Raw genomic sequence first — 22,088 nt, 5'->3', positions numbered from 1 at the left:
CTCAGTCTCTCTAGACCTTTTGCTTCTTCGTCTTCAGACTTCTTTCGTGAACACAACGCGTGATGGTTGGTAGTGAAAATGAGAAGGGGCCATGGATTGAGAAGCATACGACAAGGCGTTGAGCAGGACCTTTTCTTCCTTTTCCATTTCTTCGCTGTAATTGAGTCCGCGCTGCTGCTGCTGCTGCTGCTGCGTGTGGAGACGGGCCAAAGATCGGTTGAAGTGGATGGAGAGACCGGGTGTCCGCGCAGCATTGGCCTTTTGTCCTTCTCTTGCATCCACCATGGCTCGCTGACCCCCCTGCCCAGTCTCAACTGCGGATATGTCGCCTGATCTTATCCCTTGGGACCCAAAGTCACGATGCTATCCCATTCCTGCCCTCGGTCTTCTGAGACTGCTTGCCAGATGCCTGGAGGTGTTGTTATCCGTGTGACAGGCAAAAGGTGCTTAATGTCTCCGACGCGTTAAACGTCTTGCTCTTCATCTGTGCCTCTCCCAGTGTCTGCTTTTGGACGGCCAGGCGGCGCTCTTTTCAACTCCTGTACATGTGCCATGACCGGCAGACCCGCTTGTTGCGGGCAACTAGCACCACGATTCTGACGGCGAGCTCAGCAACAGTACGAGCAGGCTTCTCGACAGAAGCTTGCGGTGCTATGATTTGGCACCTTGCGTGCGAATCTGAAAAGTTGCGCCCGGAAGATCTGTCGTCTCAGCCGTGACTGTTGCAATGATGCCCATGCTGGCCAGGGCCCCGCGAATGAGGCCGGCTGGAAAGTAGAGAAACTAAATCACCGCATCCCAGGGTCAGACATTGCGTTTTTTAAAACTGCAGTCCTCCTATCTCGAGGATATAGCATGAAGAGGTTGACTCACTGGCTGCGCTTTGCTGAGGCTCCGTTCGCCTTCGCCCTTCTCCAGGCTCATTTTGGACAGCGGCTTGAATGCGTTGTCGGTGAGAACGTAGATGCCTCTGTGATTGGTTTTGAGGTTGTCGATTTGCTTGCGGAAGATCATGGTCCAGAGGTCTTTGCAGAGGAATTTGATCACGTCGAGTGTATCTGTCAATCGAGATTTGTCGCGCGAGAATCTGCAGGCATGTCAGTGATTGTGCAGAAGGTAGCGCTGTGTGTCTGGAAAACGCCGGCTCTGGGGATCATGGTCTGCCGTACTAGATGCCATGTCCCGGTGAAGCCAGATCCGTTCCCCAGCAGCTCAAGCACGAGGGGCACACGCACCGTTCACAGATTCCTAGTCCAACCCTATACCCCAGCATATCCAATCGATACAGAGCCGCCTCTCTCAACTCCTCCTCATCCGCCGAGGCTACCGTCGCCGTATCCGCCACGCTCGCCTTCCCTGTCCCACCAGTCTCGCCATTCGACGATACTAATGCTGGGCTCGTTATCCCCCCTTTGCCATTGCTCGTCGACGATCGTATTTGTGAGGGCGGTACAGCTGCGAGGTATTCTTCTTCGCGGGCGGCGAGCTCGGCGGCCATGCGGTAGGCCATGGGGACTAGCTCGATGAGGAGAAAGTCCATGCATGAGGCGTTGAAATAGGCGGACGCAGAAGGATCGACCGTTGCGGCGGTCGTTGAATTGGCGGCGCCCGTCGTCGCCATGACTGTTGTGGCAGAGCCGTCGTAGGACATTGTCGCGGCAGATTATTGAGCTGAGGTGCAGAGCTGCCGAGTGGTTTGGGAGCTCTACGAGCGAGCGGATCGGAGTGTAAGGCGCGGCCTGGGTGGGAGAGGACACTGGGGGCTGGTGGGGAGCGTCGTCGGGGGTTCGATGGCACCCGTAAGCGCGCAGGCTGTTCTCCGGTTGCGCAAGGCTGAATTGGCTGATGGAGTGCAGCCGGAGGTCAGGAGTACGAGGAGGTCCGAGAGGACTTGGTTGCGCAAACGCGGAGATTGTCGATGTCCGTTGGGTGTGGGTGAAGCGTGACGTTGCGTCGGTGAGACGATCTGCGGCCACAACTTCCGCGCCTGCTGTGCAAGCTCTCCGACCGTTGGTCCAGACGGGGACGACAACTCTTCGCGACAAAGTCTGTGTCTGATGTTTTGGTGTCGATGTGACACTAACAACGGCTATACTCGACAGGGTTCCTTGTCTTAGGTTTCAAGCTTCTTATGCTATGCTTATGGCAAGCTACTGAAGCCCAACCAAGCTCTCAACTCCCTCCGCGAGAATCATCACTCAATTCGGGCCCCTGTCATCTACGGAATACATCTCACTTCTTCTTTGAATTCGACGTGTTCCCATTCAGCTTTTCGAAATCTTTCATGCTACAAGCTACTACTCTGTATCTTAAACACTCTCCAAAACTTCAAGCGCCACACCTTCGTCCACATCAAGGCGGAAAAGCAGATGCATTGACACAGACAGGACGCCACAGGTGCTCCTCTCCAAGACGACCGAAATCTCCCCAAGGTGGTTTGTTGTCTGGCTCTTCATTATCGAAAGCGTCCGCTCTGTATAGCTGCCCTCCAGACGGATTATCTGCGTCTTTTCTACGATCACGGTCATCTCTCAACATGTGGTTCACAGGCCACATTGGGACGTAACAAAGCTCCTGAGTTATCGAGTTAGCCAATCCAACCATCGAGTGGGACGATTCAACTTACGTCTGAGGCACATGGTTCCTCGCAACTAGTCCACTGCTCGACCCAGCCCAACCACGCCATCAGCTCCTCCACATCTTTTCTCCATGCTGACTGTTTGCCCAGCACAGAGGGATCTAGGCTTGGGTAGCTGTTCATATCCTCGGGAGCTTTGTTGAAGTGCCAAAGCCATTCGTACTCAATGTCGAGCCCGACCTTGAAGACTGTCTGGCAAAGCCCATCCAAGGTTTCTTCGACAGACCAGGACTGGAGTTGCTCTCCCTCGTTCAACTGGGAGCTCTCTGCGCTGTACTGCGTACGACAACGCTTTATGGCCACTTGTGCTCTTTCAGACTCGAGAGAGAAGCTTTCTTTCAAAGAGTCTTCAATATATGGCCTCTCGGGAGGATACTCGAAAAACGGCATCATGAACCAATGAGTAATGTCTCTCAGCGAACCCAGCCAGTCACGAAAAAGGATCCAACTTTTTCCGGGCTCCTCGTTTAGCAAGCGCAGGAGATTTTCGAGGTTCCAGCTGTAAAACAAGACGACTTCTTGCGCAGTGAGTCGCCAGTCAATGCCACTACAGGACGTAGTCTCATTTCCAAGCACCGTCCTGAGCCTCTGCTCGACCGACATTTGCATGACAGCTCCGTCTTGTTCGCTGATATTGCTGATACGATGGAATCTCCTTCGGCGCATTAGCTCCTCCAGGGCAACAGCCCTCCCTTTTTCACCTTCTGGAGCTTGCCAGTGGCCATCAAGCGAAATGTTGAGCGATTTCCTTTCCGATTCCACGCGAGCTGTGGCCTGGGACTGCAGCTTGGGGTCGTAAAAGGTGAAAAGGCCACACGTGTCGACTCGAACGCGAGCTTCTCCACGACCGGGGCCAACGGCTGTGCGGCCGTAGTGTCGTACTCCAGCTGTGAACCACATCCACAGCGAGGCATAGCGGAACGGTTCGCTGTAGTCGGTCATATCTGGGCCGTGCCGGCCTTCTTTCTCGCCTTCCTGCGCATTCGTCTGGCCGCCACTTCCAAGCAGGACAATCTGCTCAGCTCCGTGTTTTGGGGAAGTAGCTTCATCGACAGAGCCCGGCCTTCCGGGCCAACGCTTCTCATTCTTCATGTCGATTCGCGGTGCCGACACGTTGAGGTTGGAGACAAGCTTCAAAGAAGGCGAATCAAAATCGCACCAAATCATCTCAAAGCCCGCATTCATCCTGACAACGCCCTCGTAGCCCCAGCCTTTGCCACCCAGCCCATGCTCTTTCATCCAGTTACAAAGGCCCTCCGCCCTCCAGTACTCGTCATCGAGGGGTTTGTTACCACCATAATCCGGAGGTCCCCTGCCAGGCGGTCGACGCGGCCCACCTCTCTCCGGCGAACCGCGTCCAGGAGGCGGCGGCGGGCGTCCAGGTCCTCTTGGCCACGGTCTCTGCCTCAGCTTCTCGCTATCGCCGACCAAAAACACCATCTGGCTCTCGGTCCCGATGCCGATCGAGTCGGCGCTCACGCCGTCAAAGTACAGCGCCTTGACCGGCCGCGTCGTGCGGTACGTCAGCATGCGCGAGTCCTTCAGGTTGCCCATGATGCCGTACGACATCTCGACGTCGAAGGCGAGCCATTCCGGTGACGGCGGTGAATGCGCGTCGTGCCGCCCGTGGTAGAGCTGCGTGTGCGCGGGAATAACGCACGCGGTGATGGCGTGGCCTTGGGGGAAGAAGGTGTTGGACCATTCTGATAGAAGACCTGAGAGAGAGGAGAAGATGTATGGAGCGGGCGATGAAAAGTTGAGGAATGATGAAGGAAGTGGTTTTGCTTGTGGTTTAGGATGTTCATGGCAGTCTGCATGGTTGGCGGACCCTGTCGAAGCGAACTGACTTCCGCTTAGTAGTAGCAGACTTCTGAAAATATGCGACTTCATTTTCACGGCCCTCCTGCAAATCGTGAAACTCTTGATGACTATACCATTTTGCTGTTCAGTGAGGGCGGAAGACCGGGAAGGATGCGTTCTGGCAAGAAGTTTAGGTTTGGTTTTGATGTCCTTATCGGTGACGCGTCCCAGCTTGCTATTGGCTCGATTCTTCCTGGACCTTGTGCTACTGCAGCCGCAATTCTCCTACACCCCGATCTCTTCATGCCTTCGATTGCGTGCTTCACGCTTCAATTGACCGTCAACACTGGAGAGTCTCCGTTTAGCGTGAGGCTCGCTCCTCATTCAAGTCTTGATTTCGAGAACGAGTGAAGTTAACGTTCTAACCGCTTGTCAAATGCTCCGAACAAGTCTCGAAAATGCCAGTGACTTCATTGCAGTATCTTCGTTTTCAATCTCAACTGCTCCTCTTCTTCAATCGAACCACAAAGTCCTCCTGAAAAGTAAACCACTGATTATTGACCGTCCACTCCCTCTCCGGCTCATCGAGCCCCAACTCAAACTCCCTCAAAAACTGCGGCACGACCTTGCACATCTCAATCATACTCATATTTTTACCCATACACGTGCGGCTCCCTGCACCGAACCCAAACCACGCCATTTCCATATCGCGAAGTGCCTCAGAGTTGCTATCGAGCCATCTTTCTGGCACAAACGCCTCGGGCTCAGGGAAGATGTTTGAATCGTAGCCCGTGACCCACGGGTTGACGCCCACGATGGTGCCGCCAGGGACGTGGCGCCCGCAGATTGTTGCGCCGGCAGCGGGGACCTCGCGCTCGAGGATCAGCCCGACGCTGGGGTGCAGCCGCATGGCCTCTTTGATGACGGCGTCGAGGTACGGCAGGTGCGTCGTCGCTTCGCGGAATGTGACGGGGTTGCTGAGCAGGCCTGCGGCGTCGGCCGCGTCGATGTGCGCGACGAGCTTGGCCAATTTGGGTGGCGTCTTGAGCAGGTAGTAGAATATGGCGCGGAGGGCGATGGCTGTCGTGTCGGATCCGGCGAGTACGTTTGTCGATAGGTGCACGAGGATGTCGCGGGCGTTGATCTTTTCAGGGGAGGTCAGTTCGATGGCGGTCCAGCGTGAGAGCATGTCGGTACGCGCGCTGAGAAACTCGCGCTTTTGCTCCTTGGTCGTCGTCTTGCTGCCAACCAGACTGTTGACGGAGTCGATGGCTCGCAGGGTGAAGTTTGTGATTTCGTTCCACGTCTCCATCGAAGGAAGAAGGATGCGCAGTAGTGGGTTGCCGAGGAGTGCGTGATGCCATTCAGGAAGCTGGCCAACCTGTGCCGAGTACGCCTATTCATCTCTTAGTACAAAGTAGATCACAGAGAGAGGGGCAATGTTCACCAAGAGTCCACGAATAGTTTCCATCATGCCATCCACATCTTGCCCCTTTTCCAGAAAGCCGAGCCTCGTGCTGAAGCTGAGTTCGCCTACTACATCGAACGCGAACAGCTGCAGCCACATGCCCAGGTCGACTGGTTGATTCTTTTCAGCGAACCCAGTCAGTTTCTCCATGAAGAGTCGAATGCAGTCATCGACGGCGTCTTCTTTGTCGAGGAGAGCTGTCATGCTGTACGCATTGGCGACTGCGCGCTTCATGTGACGATGATAGTCCTCATCCCGGACCGAGAAGAGGTTGACTTGAAACTGTCTTTGGTAAATTATGCTTTGAATGGGATAGAAAGCAGTCTTTCAAGTCACATTAGTTTCGGACAGCACGAAATCATGGGAAAGTTGACCTTTGTAAACCCCTTGTTGAGACCATAAATATTCCGTATTTCTCGAGGGTCAGCCACCGATATCTTGTTTGGATTGATCCTAACCAGAGGACCATATTTGCGGTGGAGGTCGATTGATAGCTGATGGGTTTTTCCGCCGCGGACTTGGAAAAAGAACCACAGTCCTGTCCAAGCCGCGAGGGGAGGTCCAGGGATGGTCCAAATGCCTGGTTTGAATTTGTTGTAGAGAAGACGCAAGACAACAGCAGTCAGAAGGATAGGAACGACGTTTGCTACGAGATGTTGGAAAACAACTTGGAACTTGAATCCAGTGGCCATGTTGATTGGAGCTGCATTAGAATTTCGAGGCAGAGGAGCGTCCCGCACAATACCTTGAAGTACCTGAGGCTTCTATTCCAATCTCCCAAGGTCAACTTACATATCTCTGGCCCCCGACTTATCAATAGGGTCTGCATGATTTGATTATGATTAGATGTTGCAAAGATCTTCGGGACCCCGCACTGACCGCTGGCGCACAAACGGTGATGTTTCCAATACCTGAGTTGATGCCCAGGTCACTGTGCGTCCGGTGTTCCTAATTCTTCAAAGATCGGAGTGAAGTATGCACCTTTACCGCGCAGTGATGACTGATCCACTGCGCCAAAGCTGTTAGTGTGGCACATTCGGAACATGCCACTGTGTGTTGAGGGAGTAACGGCGACCCAAGCCTCGGTACAGAACATCTAAACAAGACGAGATTGAGGGTACTGATAGCTTCAAAGATGATTTGGATTCGGCGTCCTTGGAACAGCGGTACAAGCAGTATACCCGGGAGCGGCTTTAAATCCATATCTCGAGTGCCATGGCAGAATTGTCCCACGTGGTGCATCGGACTCCTACGAGTTGAAGATGCGACTATACAGCTTCTCATGCCTCCCGACCCACAGATCCATGACGGGAGCATTCTGCCCCGCTTCTTCAACCGACGTGTCCCAATACTCTTGCACCAAGCTCCACAGCTTCTGCCGCAGATCCCCGCTCGCCAGCACCGCCTGCGCTTGATACGGCCCCAAGACGCTCGCCCGTACCGCCGCGCTCGTCACCGTCCGCGCGTGCGAAAAGAGAAACACGTACACTGCGTCCTGCAGCGGGAGCCCAAGCACGCGGGTAATGAGCCCCCAAAGCGGCGCTAGGTGCGCGTTCGGCGCCAGGTACGCGTTTGACTTGGAAGCTCGGAGCTGGGCCTGAAAGCCTTTTAGGGCGTTGATGGCTTCAAGAGCTTCCGGCGCAGGGCTGCTGTGTTGGGGCTTGAAGCTGCGATCCCATACAGACAGGAGCGCGCGACCTTGGGCTACGCTTGCGCGGCGTGCCACGGTACAAGGCGTGCTGGCATCAAAGTCATTGTCGAGGTCTGCAATGAGAGACGGGTCGCGGAATGCGGCAATGACATATGGTATGGCCGTGCTGGCAAGCGTGCACAACGATAGCCGAAGAAAATGATGGAAAGATGGTACTTGAGACGCGGAGGGCGGAGAGGGCCGGTGGTGAGCGAGAAAAGACTCTAGTCCACTGCTGAAGGCGAATGATCCCAATGGAAGCGCAGAGTCGGCTAGGAGCAACAGAGTATGCAATGCTGATGCACGTTAGCCAACGGGCTTTCTAGATAACCGGCGAAGGTGATACCATCATCGCTGGAGGGGCATGAAGGCCGAGGTGCCGCAGTCTGGGTCGCTCTCAGCCGACTTTTGGCATGAAGGAGACGTCGCTCGAGATCAGCTATCTCGTCTTCGACAGATGACTGGTTGCTCGCGGTTGCCATAGAACAGCGTGGGTTGCGCGGTGAGGTAGTCAAGCTGTCGTGTGCACGGCGTTGATGTGGTTCCCTGCGATTATTCGTTGCCGCGGGCAACATCCATGCCCGAGATCCGGTCCACCTCCGAAGTTGATTTCGTCCGGATCCAACGCATGACGAAGAGGCACCAGAGCAGAGTATTATCGTGTAAACTTTGATTTTGGCTGTGCCAAATGTGTCTCAATGCACCCCATTGGCAGATATCCGTGTGATTCCATAAGACCCCATGACGCCGATTGATGACAGGAAACCGTAGTGATTGGAAAAGAAGCCCACCCCAGAATGTCCTTTCCGGGTATCTCACGCCGTGCCATTACCAGATCCAGACCCAACCCAACCGAGAATGAATATTGTGAACATGCAGTCATGCATGCAGGTGATGGAGCTGTGTCTCTCATCATCCACGTCGATGCTGTGTTTCGGAATCACCGTGTGGTGTCCGTTTGTCTCGACTCCTTCAAGGTCGAAGGGGCGTAACGTTGTGCTTTTACGAGCTCGGCGTGTTCGTGGGCGTGTCTTCCTTCTTCTGCGGGATGTCTGCAAACATGCTGCTGCCATTTGCTTGCATGTTCTTGGCGCTCATCTTGCCGAACAGCGTCTTGGGCTTCGCCCTGCAGCTCGGTGGTTAGCATGCAGCTTTCACGAGGACACGTGGGCTGTGCTTACTTTTGGAGACCATGCTTGTTCTTGAATGCGGCGAGCTTCTGAGTAGCGGGCGACTGGATGCCGTCTGAAGGAGAGACGTATTTGGATTCCTCCAGTCTGAGAGGAGGGTCAAACCTTGAGCGATGTGGGTGAGTCTAGTAGAAAGAAAAGAAAGAGACTTACTGTCCGCTCTTCATGCGCGACTCGAGGAGCTGGCGGTGGTACTCCATTGTCTTGGGCTTGTTGTCTTCGACAGGGTTGATCGTGGAGAATTGCGCGTTGGTGTCGCGGTCGGCGAGGACGTTGGAAGACATGGTGAGGCGGGTAGGAGTGTTGCTTGGTGTAAGTCTTTTGGAGAACTGGAGGATGCTTTGATGGTGGATGCGAGTGCTTTTGAATGATCTGAGCCGAGAGGAGTGGTGACTTTGAAAAAGTTGAAAGATTCTGAGGGCAGCCGGGCAAACAAAAGGTGGCCGATAGTTGCCACGGCAACGACAGCCGCACCGTTTGTCCTTCGTCATCGCCCGGAGAACGCACCTTTGCAGCGGTCATCATCCGCCCAAACGCCCGAAATTATTCGACTCAGGCCTCGAAGCCCTCTTCACCAGGCAATCTCCTTGGCCAGCTGCACAATTTGTGGCTTGACCGAAGACCTGCAGCATTCATCATTCCTCCAATTCGCTCTCTTCTCCGAAGGCTGCTCTCGCGAGTCATTCCTTCGTTCACACCTTTGGGTCACAGGGCTGGTCTCCCCAGGAAACGTGGTCCGCACGCAGCAGTCAACCGGGTGGCAACGACTGGGTCTGGAAATGGCCTGACGTCGAAAGAATGGAGAATCAAGTCTACCCAATGCTGTTTGCACAGAGCAACCGGCAACCGGATCCAGATTCACCAATCTAATGGTACCGAGCCCCCTTGGATTGTTTACTTTATTCCTACTCTGGTGCTTGCTGATCTCTAGACAATGGCTTTATCTGTGTCTGTGACGTTTGGCAAGCCGAAATCACTGTCAATCACCGCGGATGCCACGTCAACAACGGACAAAACAAGCCGCACGCATCATGCAATCTTCAATGAACTGAAGGCTTCATTCGCCGCTCTTGTAGCATTTTTCCGTCAAGCCTACACATCCTACCAATACCAGTAGCGATGCAGTTCTGGCTGAGTGCCTCACATGCTTACTCTCTGGGACCTGCACCAGATAGACCTGTGATTTCCCCATTGATTCGCTTTCAACCGCCATGTCCCGCCCCAGTGTCCAAGTAGCTCTGCAGCTGATTGGGTCTGATTGCAAGGAGGAGCCACGGGTGTTTTCCGCCGAGTTCTCGTTATCCATGTATCGAACGAAGGTGCTGGCAAAGCTCGACGCATGCCTTATGAGTCCTGTCTCAAGACGAGATGGCCAAAGACCACTTTGTTCTGGATTGACCTTGAGTTTGGCCTGGCTCTGATGGTTTCCATAGGCAGACTTAGTAACCACTTCAATCACTGTCCTCGTCACTGTCGTATGCAACTAGGGGACCCTTGGCCTTCGCATCTTCCTTCTTGCCGGCCGTAAAGGTAACGCCGGATCCCTTGAGGGCGGCCAGAGTGCTCGCGTCAAATATTCCGCCCGATCCATCGACTTGTTTCTTGTCTGATACGCGTTGCAAGTCGAATTGTTCTTCCTGTTCAGCGGCAGCTTCGAGCAACTTCTGCTCTTGAGGAGCCTCCAGCATGCCGCCGTTTCGCGCGGCTTCTATTTGCGCCGATTTTTCTTTTGCGTACCAAACATCATCTGGCGCATCGTATCCTTGGAGTCCAAAGCTGCCCTCGATCTTTCTCCGCTTCTTGGCTTCAGGATCGCGGCCTTCAATCTCTGCAACATAGTCGGCAGGCAAAGCACGGCGAATGGCCTCGGCAGCCTGTTCTTCGATGCGATGGGCCTCGCGTTTCTGCGCTTGTGGGTTTGGATCTACTGTGGCCCACCGGACGTTCAAGACTTCGTTGTGATCCAATGATTGATGCGCCATGGCTTCTTTTGCAAATTGCGAATTTGCCTCGTTGCTGTATGTCACAAAGGCGACACCCCTGTTGTTCAAGACACGAACTTTTTACTCGTCAGCCATGTGACTCAAACGGAAGGTATGTGAGCCTGTTCCAGTACTTACTGCGATCAATCTGGCCCCATTCTTGAAAGTGTCGCGCCACGATTTCTTCAATGTCGTCCGTGACGTGGATGCGGCCCACGTACAAGGTCCTATTCTGCCTCATGAAACTACCAACTCCACCCATATCATCGCGGTAGTCGGAAAACTTGTCGCGGCCAAAGCAGTCGACGTTGGGGTTGAACATGTCGTGAATGGTTGGGAGGCGATGGAGGTACTCGCAGTCTGAGCCCTTGGGACACAGGCCTCGTGCGAAGAAAAGGCAAAAGTAAGAGCCGGGTATGCTGTCTGCTCGAGTATATCCGCTGTCCCGGGCAACGTTGCAGCGCGAAGGTGCGGCGTGTTTCGAGAGGTACTTATCCTCTCGATCACCACCACTCCATTTGTTGTACCATATGTTGAAGATAGTGCCAGTCTGCGGGGGCGGCTCTGACTTGAACGTGCTAGGATCGACCTGAGGGCGAGCAGGGCGGCGCTTCTTCCGAATGATCTTCTTCACTTTCTTGCCTTCGGCGTTGGTGGTTACGACGGCGGTGGTCTTGTCTGCGTCGTCTTGAGTCGCTTCAGCGAGGGTAGCCACGACATCGTTCTGTTGCGCTTGATCTTGGACCACTGGAGCAGTTTCGACATCGGCCATTTTGAGGTATGCGCAAAGGAGTTGAGGAGAGGATTGGATGGTGGAGCTCGACAAGAGGAAGACGCGACAAGCGGCGAGTTGGGGCTTTGGCGCGTTTGGACTGTTTGGACTGTTTGCACCAAAGCCGGGTGGATGTCTTGGCAGTTCTCGGGCCGGCCATCGTCGGTCTCCGACCCGGATGTGACGTGCACTTTCGGCTCGGCTGCGCGATCGACCATCCACCTCATGTTTCTCCACTTGTCAGATGAAGCTGCCGACGACGTCAGTCTCTCTCCATCACCTCACGCTCACCTGCGCTATGCCGACGTCAAGGAGAAGCCATCGAACATCCTCCAGGGCTTCACCACCATCTCCATGTCCTGTTTGGAAAAAATTCTGCTTTTCGTCCATGAGAACAAGCTGCGCATGCCCAAGGCCGAGGCCGCTTTCAACACCAAGAACGGAAGATCGCTGCTAGCGCAGGAACCATGTCGCAGCGTAAGCACTGTAAAGCAAGGTTGCTTCGCCGCAACCTCTTTCAAATGTTTCCTCAGCCACAAGCCCGGTCAACATGGAGACTGTACTCACTCCTACATTTGGATACTCTCCAACATTGTCGCTACCATGGCATGCTGGATTTGTCGAGAAGCATCCAAGCTTTATCCAATGTAGCTACTCAGTGAAAAAAGCAATACCAAGACTCGGCCTTGCTAACGACATGGATGTGAGGCGGATGGCTCTGGCCATGTCCCTGCACAAGAACAGCCAAGAGCAATAAAGCTCAGGCAAAGCTTCCCTCAAGTGGCTTTAGCTCCAATCTGCCATGTAGAATACGGTAATCGGTTGATCATAGGCCATTGCCTTCGTCTAGCTCCCCTATCTCAACTTCGTTGTCTCACAAGTCTGCCGTTCGTGCCTTTTTGCCCAGTTGCGCGGAGACAACGATTTGGGTCAGGTTCACTTTTCACCTCTCATCCACCTCTTGTGTTGGTCAGCTGGACACGCTCCTCTTACTGCCAACACATCCCGCAAGATATTTGTCTTCATTAATTTCTCTTTGAGCAATCGTCACCGGAAAACATACATCGCATATTGAATCAAACCGCACGCGTGCAAGGGCTATACTCGCGCCATCCATCATGGCCCATCGCCGAGACCGTCGCAAATCTTTCGAATTCGAAAAGTCCCTTTACAGCACGCAATCGACACGAATACCCTCAACACATGAACCGGATGCCGATGCCGCAAGCAAACATGGAGCGACCGAAAAGCGAGCCTCGTCAATGTACTACTCACCAAGAAGTACCGGATCGTACTCCAGCAAGTCATCGTATCCCTCAGACGTCGAAAAGGAAAAGATTCCGCCAGTGCCTCCGGTTCCTCCGACGAACGGGAAAGGTGGACAAGGAGGAGGACCCGGAGCAGGACCCGGAGGAGGAGCTGGAATGCCTCCTGGACCACAATCTGGCGACCCAATCAGCTTGCTTCCACCAAACGAGCAAGAGGTCTTGAGGAGACAACTGGAAACGCCATCTACTGTTGTCACGTACATGACCTGTTTTCGATACGCTGAACGGCGAGAATGGATCATACTGAGCGTGGCTTGCCTCATGGCATGCACTGCTGGGGCCACTTTACCACTCATGACAATTATATTTGGTCACCTTTCAGGTGTATTCCGCGGCCTGTTTGCAGGACAAATTGACCAAGACGAATTCCACAAAGAGCTACGCAAATACGTTTTGTACTTTGTATACCTTGGACTCGGCAGCTTTGCCTCCACCTACACTGCCACTGTTGGCTGCATCTATGTTGGAGAAAGGATTACTCTCAGAATTCGGGAAAATTACCTTGCTGCCATCCTGCGCCAAAACGTTGGATACTTCGACAAGATTGGTGCTGGCGAGGTAACAACGCGAATCACCTTTGATTCCAATCTGGTCCAGGACGGAATATCCGAAAAGATCTCGCTGGTCATTACATCCCTTTCTACATTCATCGCCGCATTTGTCATTGGATTCATCAGATTTTGGAAGTTGACACTCATTCTATGCGCCACACTATTCTCTATATGCATATCCATGGGAATCGGGACAAGATACATCACGCAATACACCAAAAACGCCATCTTTGTATACGCCCAATCTGGTACAGTTGCCGAAGAGGTCATCGGTTCCATTCGAAATGCCGTGGCTTTTGGCACTCGTGAAAAGCTAGCCGACCAGTTTTGCTTTCACCTGGACACAGCCGAGTATTGGGGAACAAAGACCAAGGCCCTGCTGGCCGTTATGGTCGGAATGATGATGGGAATAGTTTTTTGCAGCTATTCCTTGGCCTTTTGGCAAGGTTCGCGGTTCCTGGTTGAAGACGACATAACTTTGGTCCAAATCATTACAGTTTTGATGGCCGTCATGATCGGATCTTTCTCCCTAGGCAATGTCAACACGTGGATTCAGTCCTTCACCAACGCCACGGCAGCGGCCGCGAAAATCTACAGCACCATCGACCGTCCCTCGCCAATGGATCCAGCGTCCCGGGAAGGCCGGACCCTGCCCCACGTCCATGGAAGAATTGACTTGAATGATGTCAAGATGATTTACCCATCACGTCCAGCAGTGGTCGTAATGGACGGGGTAAATCTATCCATTGAAGCCGGAAAGACCACGGCATTGGTAGGAGCTTCGGGATCCGGCAAGACGACAATCGTTGGTCTCGTGGAGCGATTTTATGATCCCGTACGGGGTAACGTCTATCTTGACGGGAATGAAGTCTCCGAGCTCAACCTGCACTGGCTCCGTCAGCACATATCTTTGGTTCAGCAGGAACCAGTTCTTTTCTCAGGTACCATTTTCGATAACATACGTCATGGCCTCATCGGTACACCTTTTGAAAGGATGAAAGAAGATAAAGTCCAGGAGATGATCCACGACGCGGCCAAAATCTCGAACGCCTTTGACTTTGTCACGGCCCTGCCCGATGGCTTCGACACTAATGTCGGTCAGGGAGGCTTCTTGCTATCCGGCGGTCAAAAGCAGCGTGTTGCCATCGCACGAGCCATTGTCAAGGATCCAAAAATTCTCCTCTTGGACGAGGCGACGTCGGCCCTGGACACGAAGAGTGAGGCTGTTGTGCAAGAAGCGCTTGACAGAGTGTCGGTCGGACGTACTACCATTGTCATTGCGCATAGACTTTCCACCATCAAGTCAGCAGACAAGATCATAGTCATGTCGAATGGCCGGGTGGTCGAGCAGGGCACACACAACCAGTTGATTGAAAAAGGCCAAGCCTACTTCCAACTCGTCAGCGCGCAAACAGTGGGCGCAACCGAAGCTGTCGTTCTTGATGACGACTACGACGAAGACAAGGAGCTCGCTCGGCGCGTCTCGTCTTTCCCAAAGGCAAACTCAATGGCTGATGATAACGGCAATCTTGGACTCTTTCCTCTGCGGCCTCTCAAAACACATCAGTCGATTTCCAGCATCAGACTTGAAGCAAAGAAGATTTCAGATGAAAGGGAGGACTATTCTCTTTGGGAGCTCATCGTCATGACAGCCAAGTACAACAAGGAAGAGTGGCATATCATGGCACTTGGAATTGTTTGGTCCATCATTGCAGGGAGTGGTAATCCTGTCTCAGCGGTCTTTTACGCCAAGGCAGTCACTGCTTTGGCTAAGCCGCCATGGCAGTTTGGGCAGCTTCGTGATCAGATCAACTTTTGGTGCATCATGTATGTCATGTTGGCCTGCACACAGTTGTAAGTTTGGAAAGACGACCTTGTCCTGAAATTGACTGCTAACGCTTTCCAGCTTTTCGTTAGCCGGCCAGGGCCTGTGTTTTGCCATTTGCTCAGAAAAGCTCATCCACCGCATCCGAGAACGAGCCTTCCGCCAGATGCTGCGTCAGGACATCGAGTTTTTCGACGATGACGAGAACAATTCCGGTGCCCTCACAACTTTCCTTTCTGTAGAAACCTCCAATCTGGCAGGGCTCAGCGGCCCAACACTTGGAACCATCATGACCGTCTTGACCACTCTGATTGGCTGTCTTTCACTCGGACTCGCTATTGGTTGGAAGTTGGGCCTAGTCTGCCTCTCGTGCATCCCCATTCTACTTGGATGCGGCTTTTTGCGGTTTTGGGTACTTTCGCGGTTCGAGGCTCGCTCAAAAAAAGCGTACAAGAATTCTGCAGCTTACGCGTGCGAGGCAACGAACGCCATCAAGACCGTGGCATCTCTCACCCGAGAGCAAGACGTCTGGTTGAATTACCACGAGCAACTGGAGGAGCAGTCTTGGGAGAACTCCAAGTCCATTCTCAAATCGAGTTTGCTATTCGCCGCCTCGCAATCTGGGATGTTTCTCTGCACGGCGGTTGGCTTCTACTACGGCGGCACTTTGATTGGAAAGCAAGAGTACACCCTATTCCAATTCTTCTTGTGCTTTGCGTCAATCACCTTCGGCTCTCAATCAGCCGGAACCATCTTCTCCTTTGCCCCAGACATGGGCAAAGCAAAGCAGTCCGCCATCCAGCTCAAGAAGCTCTTCGACCGCAAGCCCGTCGTCGACGCATGGGCTACCGACGGCACAAGACTCCCGTCCCCTCTCGAAGGCGACATCGAATTCCGCAATGTGCACTTCCGGTACCCCAAGCGACCCGACCAGCCCGTGCTGCGCGGCCTCGACCTCAAAGTGCGGCCGGGGCAATACATAGCGCTCGTCGGCGCCAGCGGGTGCGGCAAGAGCACGACGATAGGGTTGCTCGAGCGCTTCTACGACCCGCTGGAGGGCGGCGTCTTCGTCGACGGCAAAAACATTGCGAGCTACAACATCAACGACTACAGGCGCCAGCTGGCCCTCGTGTCGCAGGAGCCGACCCTGTATCGCGGCACCATTCGCGATAACCTCATGCTCGGCATGAATAACGAGGAGGTCACGGACAAGGCTGTCGAGGCGGCATGCCGGCAGGCCAACATCTGGGACTTCATCTCATCGCTCCCGTAGGTCTCCCTACAACTTCCAGCTCCCCCGACCCCCTTATCTGTTGTTCATTCGTCACATCCCAATGCTAACATACGCTCGCACGCACAGCTACGGCTTCCACACCTTCCTCGGCACTCGCGGCTCCCTCCTCTCCGGCGGTCAGCGCCAACGCATCTGCATCGCGCGGGCGCTCCTCCGCAACCCGCGTATCTTGCTGCTCGACGAGGCCACGTCGGCGCTGGACTCCGAGTCCGAGAAGGTGGTGCAGGCGGCACTGGACCGCGCGGCGCAGGGCCGCACCACCATCGCCGTTGCGCACCGCCTCAGCACGATTCAAAAGGCTGATCGCATCTACGTTTTTGAGGGAGGCAGGGTGGTCGAGGAGGGGACGCACACCGAGTTGTTCAAGAAAAGGGGCAGGTATTTTGAGTTGGTTAATATGCAGAATTTGGAGAAGCATGCGGGTTAGGTCAGGCGTTGCTTTTTGGTGTAATATGTACTGTGCAGGTAGACAAGTTTCTGTCTCTAGGTCTCCATAGTCCATGCAGCAGACGGCGGTGTAAATCAGACCAGGGCGTTGCTGTCATTGCTGGACTCCCCTTGATATTAATTAGGTACGACATTTGCGGCCCACCAACCAACCAACCAACCGGACTATGAATACGTCCCCAGCCGCCGACCTGTCCCAATGTGCACCAACCAATCCGACGCCCATCCCATACATACCAACCAAGCAGACACCAACGCCCAACAGCAGAGCCACCATGACCAAGGGGCCCAGCCCACGTCAGAGGACAGTCCCATCGACGCGCCTAGCCCAACCTTCAAAATTTGACGCCCTTTGCCTCCAACCTTTGCAGCCTGTCCTTGCAATCCCCGCAATACTCCTCCCACCACTCTCTCACAGCTCTAACTCCCTCACTCGCCTCCTTCTCCGTCTCGTTATCGGCCGCTTCCCCACTCAACCCTTCCATGCGGCGGCGGATCATTTCGCCCACGCGGCGACAGCGCACGTTTTCGTCCAGGAGCCAGTTCTCCCACTCGGCCTGCAACACCTCGCGCTCGACGCGGTTGACAAGGCGCATGGCGACGAGAAGGTCGTGCCGGTACGCGGCGAGATTCTGGCGCGAGCGCCGCAGCCGCATCGCTGTGCTACGTGCCGAGGGCGCGATGCCCGGGCCCCCGGAGCCAGGCGCGAATACGGGGTCGGCGACGGCGGAGGGGAAGGCGAAGGCAGAGGAGGAGGGGAAGTCTGGGTTGTGCATGAGCGTGACAAACGTGGCGTGGCAGCCTTGCGGCTCCGCAAAGTCAGTGGCGTTGACTTTGTCGTTTTCAAAGAGGGGGATTTGAGCGCCGTCGCTGTCCGAGGCTGCGGTGCTCCAGTCGGGGAAGACGGCGTCGGTGCTGTTGGCCCAGAGGTCTTCGACATCGCGCAGATAGACGGCTTTGCTCATAACGGTGTCGGGCCCGACGCCTAGCCGTTTCATGAAGGACGCTGCGCGCCGGTTTTGCCACCATGACCAGGTGTCGCGGTAGGACCAGATGACGTTGACGGTGCTACTCGCCAACAAGAGACCGACGAGGAGAGTGTGTGCAGTAAAGGCCTTGGCCATGGCCGTCATGAGGGCTGTGATCCAGGCAATGAGCGTGGAAATGTAGTTGGCAGCCATGGCACGCGCGACGTCTGCGAGCATGCTCCCAAGGGTTCTCCTTACGAGCTTGAACACACGAGGGTGTGCGGTTGATGGTGGAGGCAGGTTCTGGGGCACCACTTGAGTTTGCGCCTGTTGCCCGACGTTTCCAAAAATTTGAACCGCTTTGCGCGTACGTGACTTGCTACCCAGCCGCTCAACCTGGCCAGCGATGACGTCGGTCAGATCTTGTGCTTCGAGGTCAAGTTCCTCGATGGCCTGACGCTCAAGAATATTTTGGAGGATCTTGATTTGTTTCAACCAGTCCACCTTGCCGTAGATCCCTATTCTGCATCGGCTCTTTGCAACATGGGTGATGACGATCCTGGTGACTAAGACGAAGTCTCGAGCGTTTGGAAGGTACCAGGGAGTCTTCTTGTCTGCGATCACATAGCAAAGATGGTCATTGAGAACCTCGATGGCTTGGCAGTCTTTCGCAATCGGCGGGGAATTCGCATCGAGACGGTAATCAAACTCCCGTTTGTGACGACCACCCCCATTATGCTGAATCCACGGACCTTGGATGATTGTGTTAGGCCATCGTGCTCGGTAGAGGGTTTGAAATACAGCGCTCTTGTCACCAAACATGAGATGGAAGAGTGCTTTGGCACTGATGTCAAACTCTCGCTCAACAGCAAGCTGTACCATCCCCTGAGGTCGGTATACGACAGGTCTGGCGGGAAGCTTAAACCGCGTTGGTTTTCGAGCCAGTGTTGTTTCACTTGCGAACAAGTTGCCGTCGATACGAAGACCTGATCTCAAATCGTTGGGCTCGCGCCGCGTGGGAGGTTCGAGAGGGGTATCAATGTTGGACATGTTGTCCCAGCTGTCCATGTCCGGACTTTCGGATTCGGTTGTCTCCATCTTGATGAGCCTCTTCACCAGCTCCTCGTATGCCAAAGGTGTATTAGCAACGCAGTTGTGGACCAGAGAGTTGAGTCGTCTCTGCAGGAGCTTCAGTGGCTCGAGGAAGACCTTGACGGTCACTCTTGTGAACTCGTCTCGGCGAGAGCCCTCCTTGAAGTGTACGAACAAAAAGTCGCAGTCGCGTCCTGGCGCAGCAGTGACTTCGTCAATGGAATCGAGATCCACCCCGGTAATCAAGACCAGGCCGAGATAGTTGCTGTAGAAATAAATCTGGGAGGCGGTGACGTACACTCGACCAGGGAATTCTTGTTGTTCGTTTGGATTCCACGTGGCCCGAAAGACCATGACCACTTTGTCTTCGCGGGGTACGTTGGGGAAGAGTAGATGGAACTGAGCATCCTGGGCACGCAGGGGCATTGGATACCATGCTGGGTATTCCTCTACACCCGAAGACGAAGGTCTTGGAGCTTCCGCCTTGGCCAAGTCCTGCGACCCGCTGAGGCTCATCGTCTTGCGATGTCGAGCGGCAGCAGGTGTGGGCGAAACTTCGGGGGGCGCGGTCAGGCCTGACTTTTCCGGGTCGGTTGGCGCAGTCCCTTCGTTTGACAGAGCCTTGAGAATGGGACTCGAAGGTTGAGAAATGGCGCGCTGTTGTGAAAGGCGGCTGACTTCTCCCCTTTCAACTCTATTAATGTATCCCCAATTTGTAGAGCCCCAAAGGTTGGCCAGAATTCCAGAGGGCAGCCCGCCATCTGGACGACCGAATCCTATGCCTCTATCAGCGCTAAGAATGACGGCAGCTTTGCTCAAATTGGTAGGAGCCGGCGGGTTGGCAAGCGTCGATGGAGCGAGGGAAGTTGCAGGCCAAGTGGCAGCTCGATCCATTGAGAGCATTTGAGAATTTGAAGGCGCAACGGCCATGTTATGACTCGCTGAAATTAGGCTGGCGATTCCACCGGTGGATGGATTTGGAGAGGACGGCGTTGCTGAAAGTTGGGGAGTGGCTGCATTCTTTCTGTGAAGATCGAGCTTTTGAATGATTCTCGCAGCATGGTCACGACCGCTCTCTCTTTCCCTTTCCAGCTCGCCAGAGACGTTACGTCGACCAATGGTGACGTCAAAACTACTTCGCGAAGCAATGTTTTCTCTGTCTCCTGGAAGAGGCAAGCTATCAATCTGCCTAAGGCCGCCAATCTCATCGCTGTCATGGGAAAGGTGACCATATGCCGACTTTGCTGCAAACTCGGGGTGTACAGGGGGACTGATGGCAAAGGCAGCATCGGTGGATGTTATGGCGGTAGCCTCAGTGCTGGCGGGGTCCTCGAGGGCTTTGCGCTTCGCGACTTCAAACGTGGCAATCCAATCGGTCAAATCAGCCTGAGTGTCTGCTTGTAGGATGTTTGTGCGGTCCTTGGTCTTGACCTCGAAACAAAAGCGGCGTTCTTCTTGAAATGCTGGTCGGACACCACACAGCAAAACGCCCAGCTTTTCAGATTCTTCAACAGCACCGGTGCGCGATCCATGTACCAGCCATCCGAAAATACCATGCTTGATGAAGAACCAACGCCTAACCCAAACAGTCCGGGCCGGTTTCCCTGTAATTGTACGCTCAAAGAGCCAGCCGTGCTTTTCCGACTTTTCCGGTATGGGTTTTGCAGGAGACAAGGGAGCCGCGGTCGAATGTGACCCAATGTAGGGAACGGTCGAGATGGAATAGTCGTCCAATTCGCGGGAGGGTCTTACGTTGGCCTCGGAACTCTCTTCCAGCTGTTTTCTTGCAATGTGAAGTTCCCGCTTGAAAACACGGTCTCCATGCTCCATCTCCCGAGTCCAGCCCCTGATACGCTCCATTTCGCTGTTGTGTTGTGAGAACAACTTGTCGGTCGCATCTCTCGACATCTTCATATCTTTCCAGCGCTCGGTAGTCACCCGAACCAGCAGCTTGTCCAGCGCGGACCTGATCTGAGGCGCCATGACACAAAAGTCCATGGACGCTTTGAGATAGTGTTTCCTTGCTTCGTGGAGTTGAAAAGCGTCCTCTCGCAAGCTCGATGGCTCCTCGCTCTTCTTCCTCCCAGCATATCGGGCAATCAGCTGGTCAAAAGTCTTTTGAGAAGCTTCCAAATTCCTTCTGGCATCTCGGAGACCTCTAATGTCGGTTTGGAGAAAGGCGCGAATGGGTTCCACGACCGTTCCGTCTATTCTCTTCAAACCCCTGATTGTGTTCATCCAAAACTCGCGCGCACCTTCATTGTATCTTCGGATGGCGAGTATCGTGTAATCGTGGTCTAGTGCAGCCTCGGAAAGGCCTTGCGGGGGCACGGAATTGGTGGCGAAGGCGTTGAATGCCGACTCGAGGCTTGAGACTTCGGAAGTCAACTTTGAGGCAGATTTGACATAGTTGTCAAGCCAACGCTCGATGAGGTCTATTTGTTCTCCAAAGTGGAAGACTGTCGCGCGGAAGGTAGGACTATCAAGCGCGGCTTCTTTCAAGATGACGGGACTGTGGCAACATTGTTAGATTCGAAGGAGCTGTAGCTAGCAATGGGGTAGAGGGTACATTAGGCTTAATGGCTTGCTCACGGGCGTCAACGAGGGCGGCTCGATGAGTGGCTTCTCGTCGGCCATGGTGACGACGGCGATCAAAGACGGCGACGGGTAGGAGTAACGGGAGGCTGTGGCTCAGGACGACATATTCGAGGCGTGGGTGTAAGAGGGGAGGGGGTTGCTGGCGAGCGCGTTCTGGTGTCTTGTGCGTTGCGAGATGCACGTCACTCCCGGGGCCCAGGTCAATGCGGCGACGCTTGCAGCCAAGACCCTGAGCTCGGCGCCTATATCCGCCGCGGAGTGTCGATCAGGGAAAGGATGCCGACAACGACGAGACGGCAGATTTGTCCGGTGGTGATGGAATAGGATTTCGTGGTGCCTGTGGATTTTCCGGCCAGGAGCTAGCTATGCAAAGAATGCCTGGGATGGGAAGACGTGGTTGGCCCAACCTCAGGCACCATTTTCTGAGTACCGGCGGTCCTCCGCA

The 22,088-nt window shown here is 54.3% G+C and overlaps 8 protein-coding genes across 8 annotated transcripts; 1 reads left to right on the top strand and 7 right to left on the bottom strand.

Annotated features, from left to right (window-relative positions):
- Positions 1 to 172: 172 nt before the first annotated feature.
- On the bottom strand, positions 173 to 2,065 carry J3D65DRAFT_637868 (transport protein particle component). Its single transcript, XM_066801557.1, has 3 exons — positions 1,236 to 2,065; positions 874 to 1,087; positions 173 to 783 (listed from the first exon to the last, which is right to left on the bottom strand). The coding sequence occupies exons 1-3, from the start codon at positions 1,649 to 1,651 to the stop codon at positions 652 to 654; spliced, it is 762 nt and encodes a 253-aa protein (XP_066651349.1). The 5' UTR covers positions 1,652 to 2,065; the 3' UTR covers positions 173 to 651.
- Positions 2,066 to 2,248: 183 nt separating this feature from the next.
- J3D65DRAFT_637866 (uncharacterized protein) lies at positions 2,249 to 4,627 on the bottom strand. The gene is made up of 2 exons (XM_066801556.1): positions 2,627 to 4,627; positions 2,249 to 2,574 (listed from the first exon to the last, which is right to left on the bottom strand). The coding sequence occupies exons 1-2, from the start codon at positions 4,526 to 4,528 to the stop codon at positions 2,353 to 2,355; spliced, it is 2,124 nt and encodes a 707-aa protein (XP_066651348.1). The 5' UTR covers positions 4,529 to 4,627; the 3' UTR covers positions 2,249 to 2,352.
- A 307-nt stretch (positions 4,628 to 4,934) lies between these two features.
- On the bottom strand, positions 4,935 to 6,598 carry J3D65DRAFT_647981 (putative cytochrome P450 oxidoreductase; the record flags this gene model as incomplete). The annotated part of the gene is made up of 3 exons (XM_066802364.1): positions 4,935 to 5,834; positions 5,886 to 6,230; positions 6,281 to 6,598. The coding sequence occupies 3 exons, from the start codon at positions 6,596 to 6,598 to the stop codon at positions 4,935 to 4,937; spliced, it is 1,563 nt and encodes a 520-aa protein (XP_066651347.1).
- A 221-nt stretch (positions 6,599 to 6,819) lies between these two features.
- Positions 6,820 to 8,051, bottom strand: J3D65DRAFT_686366 (uncharacterized protein; the record flags this gene model as incomplete). Its single annotated transcript, XM_066803827.1, has 2 exons — positions 6,820 to 7,892; positions 7,928 to 8,051. Coding segments are annotated over 2 exons (861 nt in total), but the record flags the coding sequence as incomplete, so codon positions are not given.
- Positions 8,052 to 8,117: 66 nt separating this feature from the next.
- On the bottom strand, positions 8,118 to 9,176 carry J3D65DRAFT_637858 (uncharacterized protein). Its single transcript, XM_066801555.1, has 3 exons — positions 8,940 to 9,176; positions 8,778 to 8,873; positions 8,118 to 8,722 (listed from the first exon to the last, which is right to left on the bottom strand). Exons 1-3 carry the CDS (start codon positions 9,068 to 9,070, stop codon positions 8,599 to 8,601), a joined length of 351 nt encoding a protein of 116 aa, XP_066651345.1. The 5' UTR covers positions 9,071 to 9,176; the 3' UTR covers positions 8,118 to 8,598.
- A 1,061-nt stretch (positions 9,177 to 10,237) lies between these two features.
- On the bottom strand, positions 10,238 to 11,540 carry J3D65DRAFT_560002 (putative cell cycle control protein; the record flags this gene model as incomplete). Its single annotated transcript, XM_066797438.1, has 2 exons — positions 10,238 to 10,845; positions 10,907 to 11,540. The coding sequence occupies 2 exons, from the start codon at positions 11,538 to 11,540 to the stop codon at positions 10,238 to 10,240; spliced, it is 1,242 nt and encodes a 413-aa protein (XP_066651344.1).
- Positions 11,541 to 12,964: 1,424 nt separating this feature from the next.
- On the top strand, positions 12,965 to 16,965 carry J3D65DRAFT_559520 (ABC multidrug transporter Mdr1; the record flags this gene model as incomplete). The annotated part of the gene is made up of 3 exons (XM_066797413.1): positions 12,965 to 15,273; positions 15,326 to 16,513; positions 16,605 to 16,965. The coding sequence occupies 3 exons, from the start codon at positions 12,965 to 12,967 to the stop codon at positions 16,963 to 16,965; spliced, it is 3,858 nt and encodes a 1,285-aa protein (XP_066651343.1).
- On the bottom strand, positions 16,957 to 22,004 carry J3D65DRAFT_637853 (uncharacterized protein). Its single transcript, XM_066801554.1, has 2 exons — positions 21,615 to 22,004; positions 16,957 to 21,557 (listed from the first exon to the last, which is right to left on the bottom strand). The coding sequence occupies exons 1-2, from the start codon at positions 21,680 to 21,682 to the stop codon at positions 17,321 to 17,323; spliced, it is 4,305 nt and encodes a 1,434-aa protein (XP_066651342.1). The 5' UTR covers positions 21,683 to 22,004; the 3' UTR covers positions 16,957 to 17,320.
- Positions 22,005 to 22,088: the final 84 nt, after the last annotated feature.

This window comes from Phyllosticta citribraziliensis (assembly GCF_038025025.1).
Source record: "Phyllosticta citribraziliensis strain CPC 17464 chromosome Unknown J3D65scaffold_12, whole genome shotgun sequence".
NCBI lineage: Eukaryota > Fungi > Ascomycota > Dothideomycetes > Botryosphaeriales > Phyllostictaceae > Phyllosticta > Phyllosticta citribraziliensis.
Note: the sequence above shows the minus strand (reverse complement) of the source record. Positions and strands in the feature narration are given on the sequence as shown.

Bases quoted from the DNA above. Each gene is read 5' to 3' on its own strand.
- J3D65DRAFT_637868 (XM_066801557.1), bottom strand. From the start codon at position 1,651: ATGTCCTACGACGGCTCTGCCACAACAGTCATGGCGACGACGGGCGCC. The intron at 1,088-1,235 runs GTGCGTGTGCCC...ACATGCCTGCAG, and splicing joins GGACTAGGAATCTGTGAACG to ATTCTCGCGCGACAAATCTC. The intron at 784-873 runs GTGAGTCAACCT...GCGGTGATTTAG, and splicing joins GCCTCAGCAAAGCGCAGCCA to TTTCTCTACTTTCCAGCCGG.
- J3D65DRAFT_637866 (XM_066801556.1), bottom strand. From the start codon at position 4,528: ATGAAGTCGCATATTTTCAGAAGTCTGCTACTACTAAGCGGAAGTCAG. The intron at 2,575-2,626 runs GTAAGTTGAATC...TCGATAACTCAG, and splicing joins AGGAACCATGTGCCTCAGAC to GAGCTTTGTTACGTCCCAAT.
- J3D65DRAFT_637853 (XM_066801554.1), bottom strand. From the start codon at position 21,682: ATGGCCGACGAGAAGCCACTCATCGAGCCGCCCTCGTTGACGCCCGTG. The intron at 21,558-21,614 runs GTACCCTCTACC...ATGTTGCCACAG, and splicing joins AGCAAGCCATTAAGCCTAAT to TCCCGTCATCTTGAAAGAAG.
- J3D65DRAFT_637858 (XM_066801555.1), bottom strand. From the start codon at position 9,070: ATGTCTTCCAACGTCCTCGCCGACCGCGACACCAACGCGCAATTCTCC. The intron at 8,874-8,939 runs GTAAGTCTCTTT...CCCTCCTCTCAG, and splicing joins TCGCGCATGAAGAGCGGACA to ACTGGAGGAATCCAAATACG. The intron at 8,723-8,777 runs GTAAGCACAGCC...ACCGAGCTGCAG, and splicing joins AACAAGCATGGTCTCCAAAA to GGCGAAGCCCAAGACGCTGT.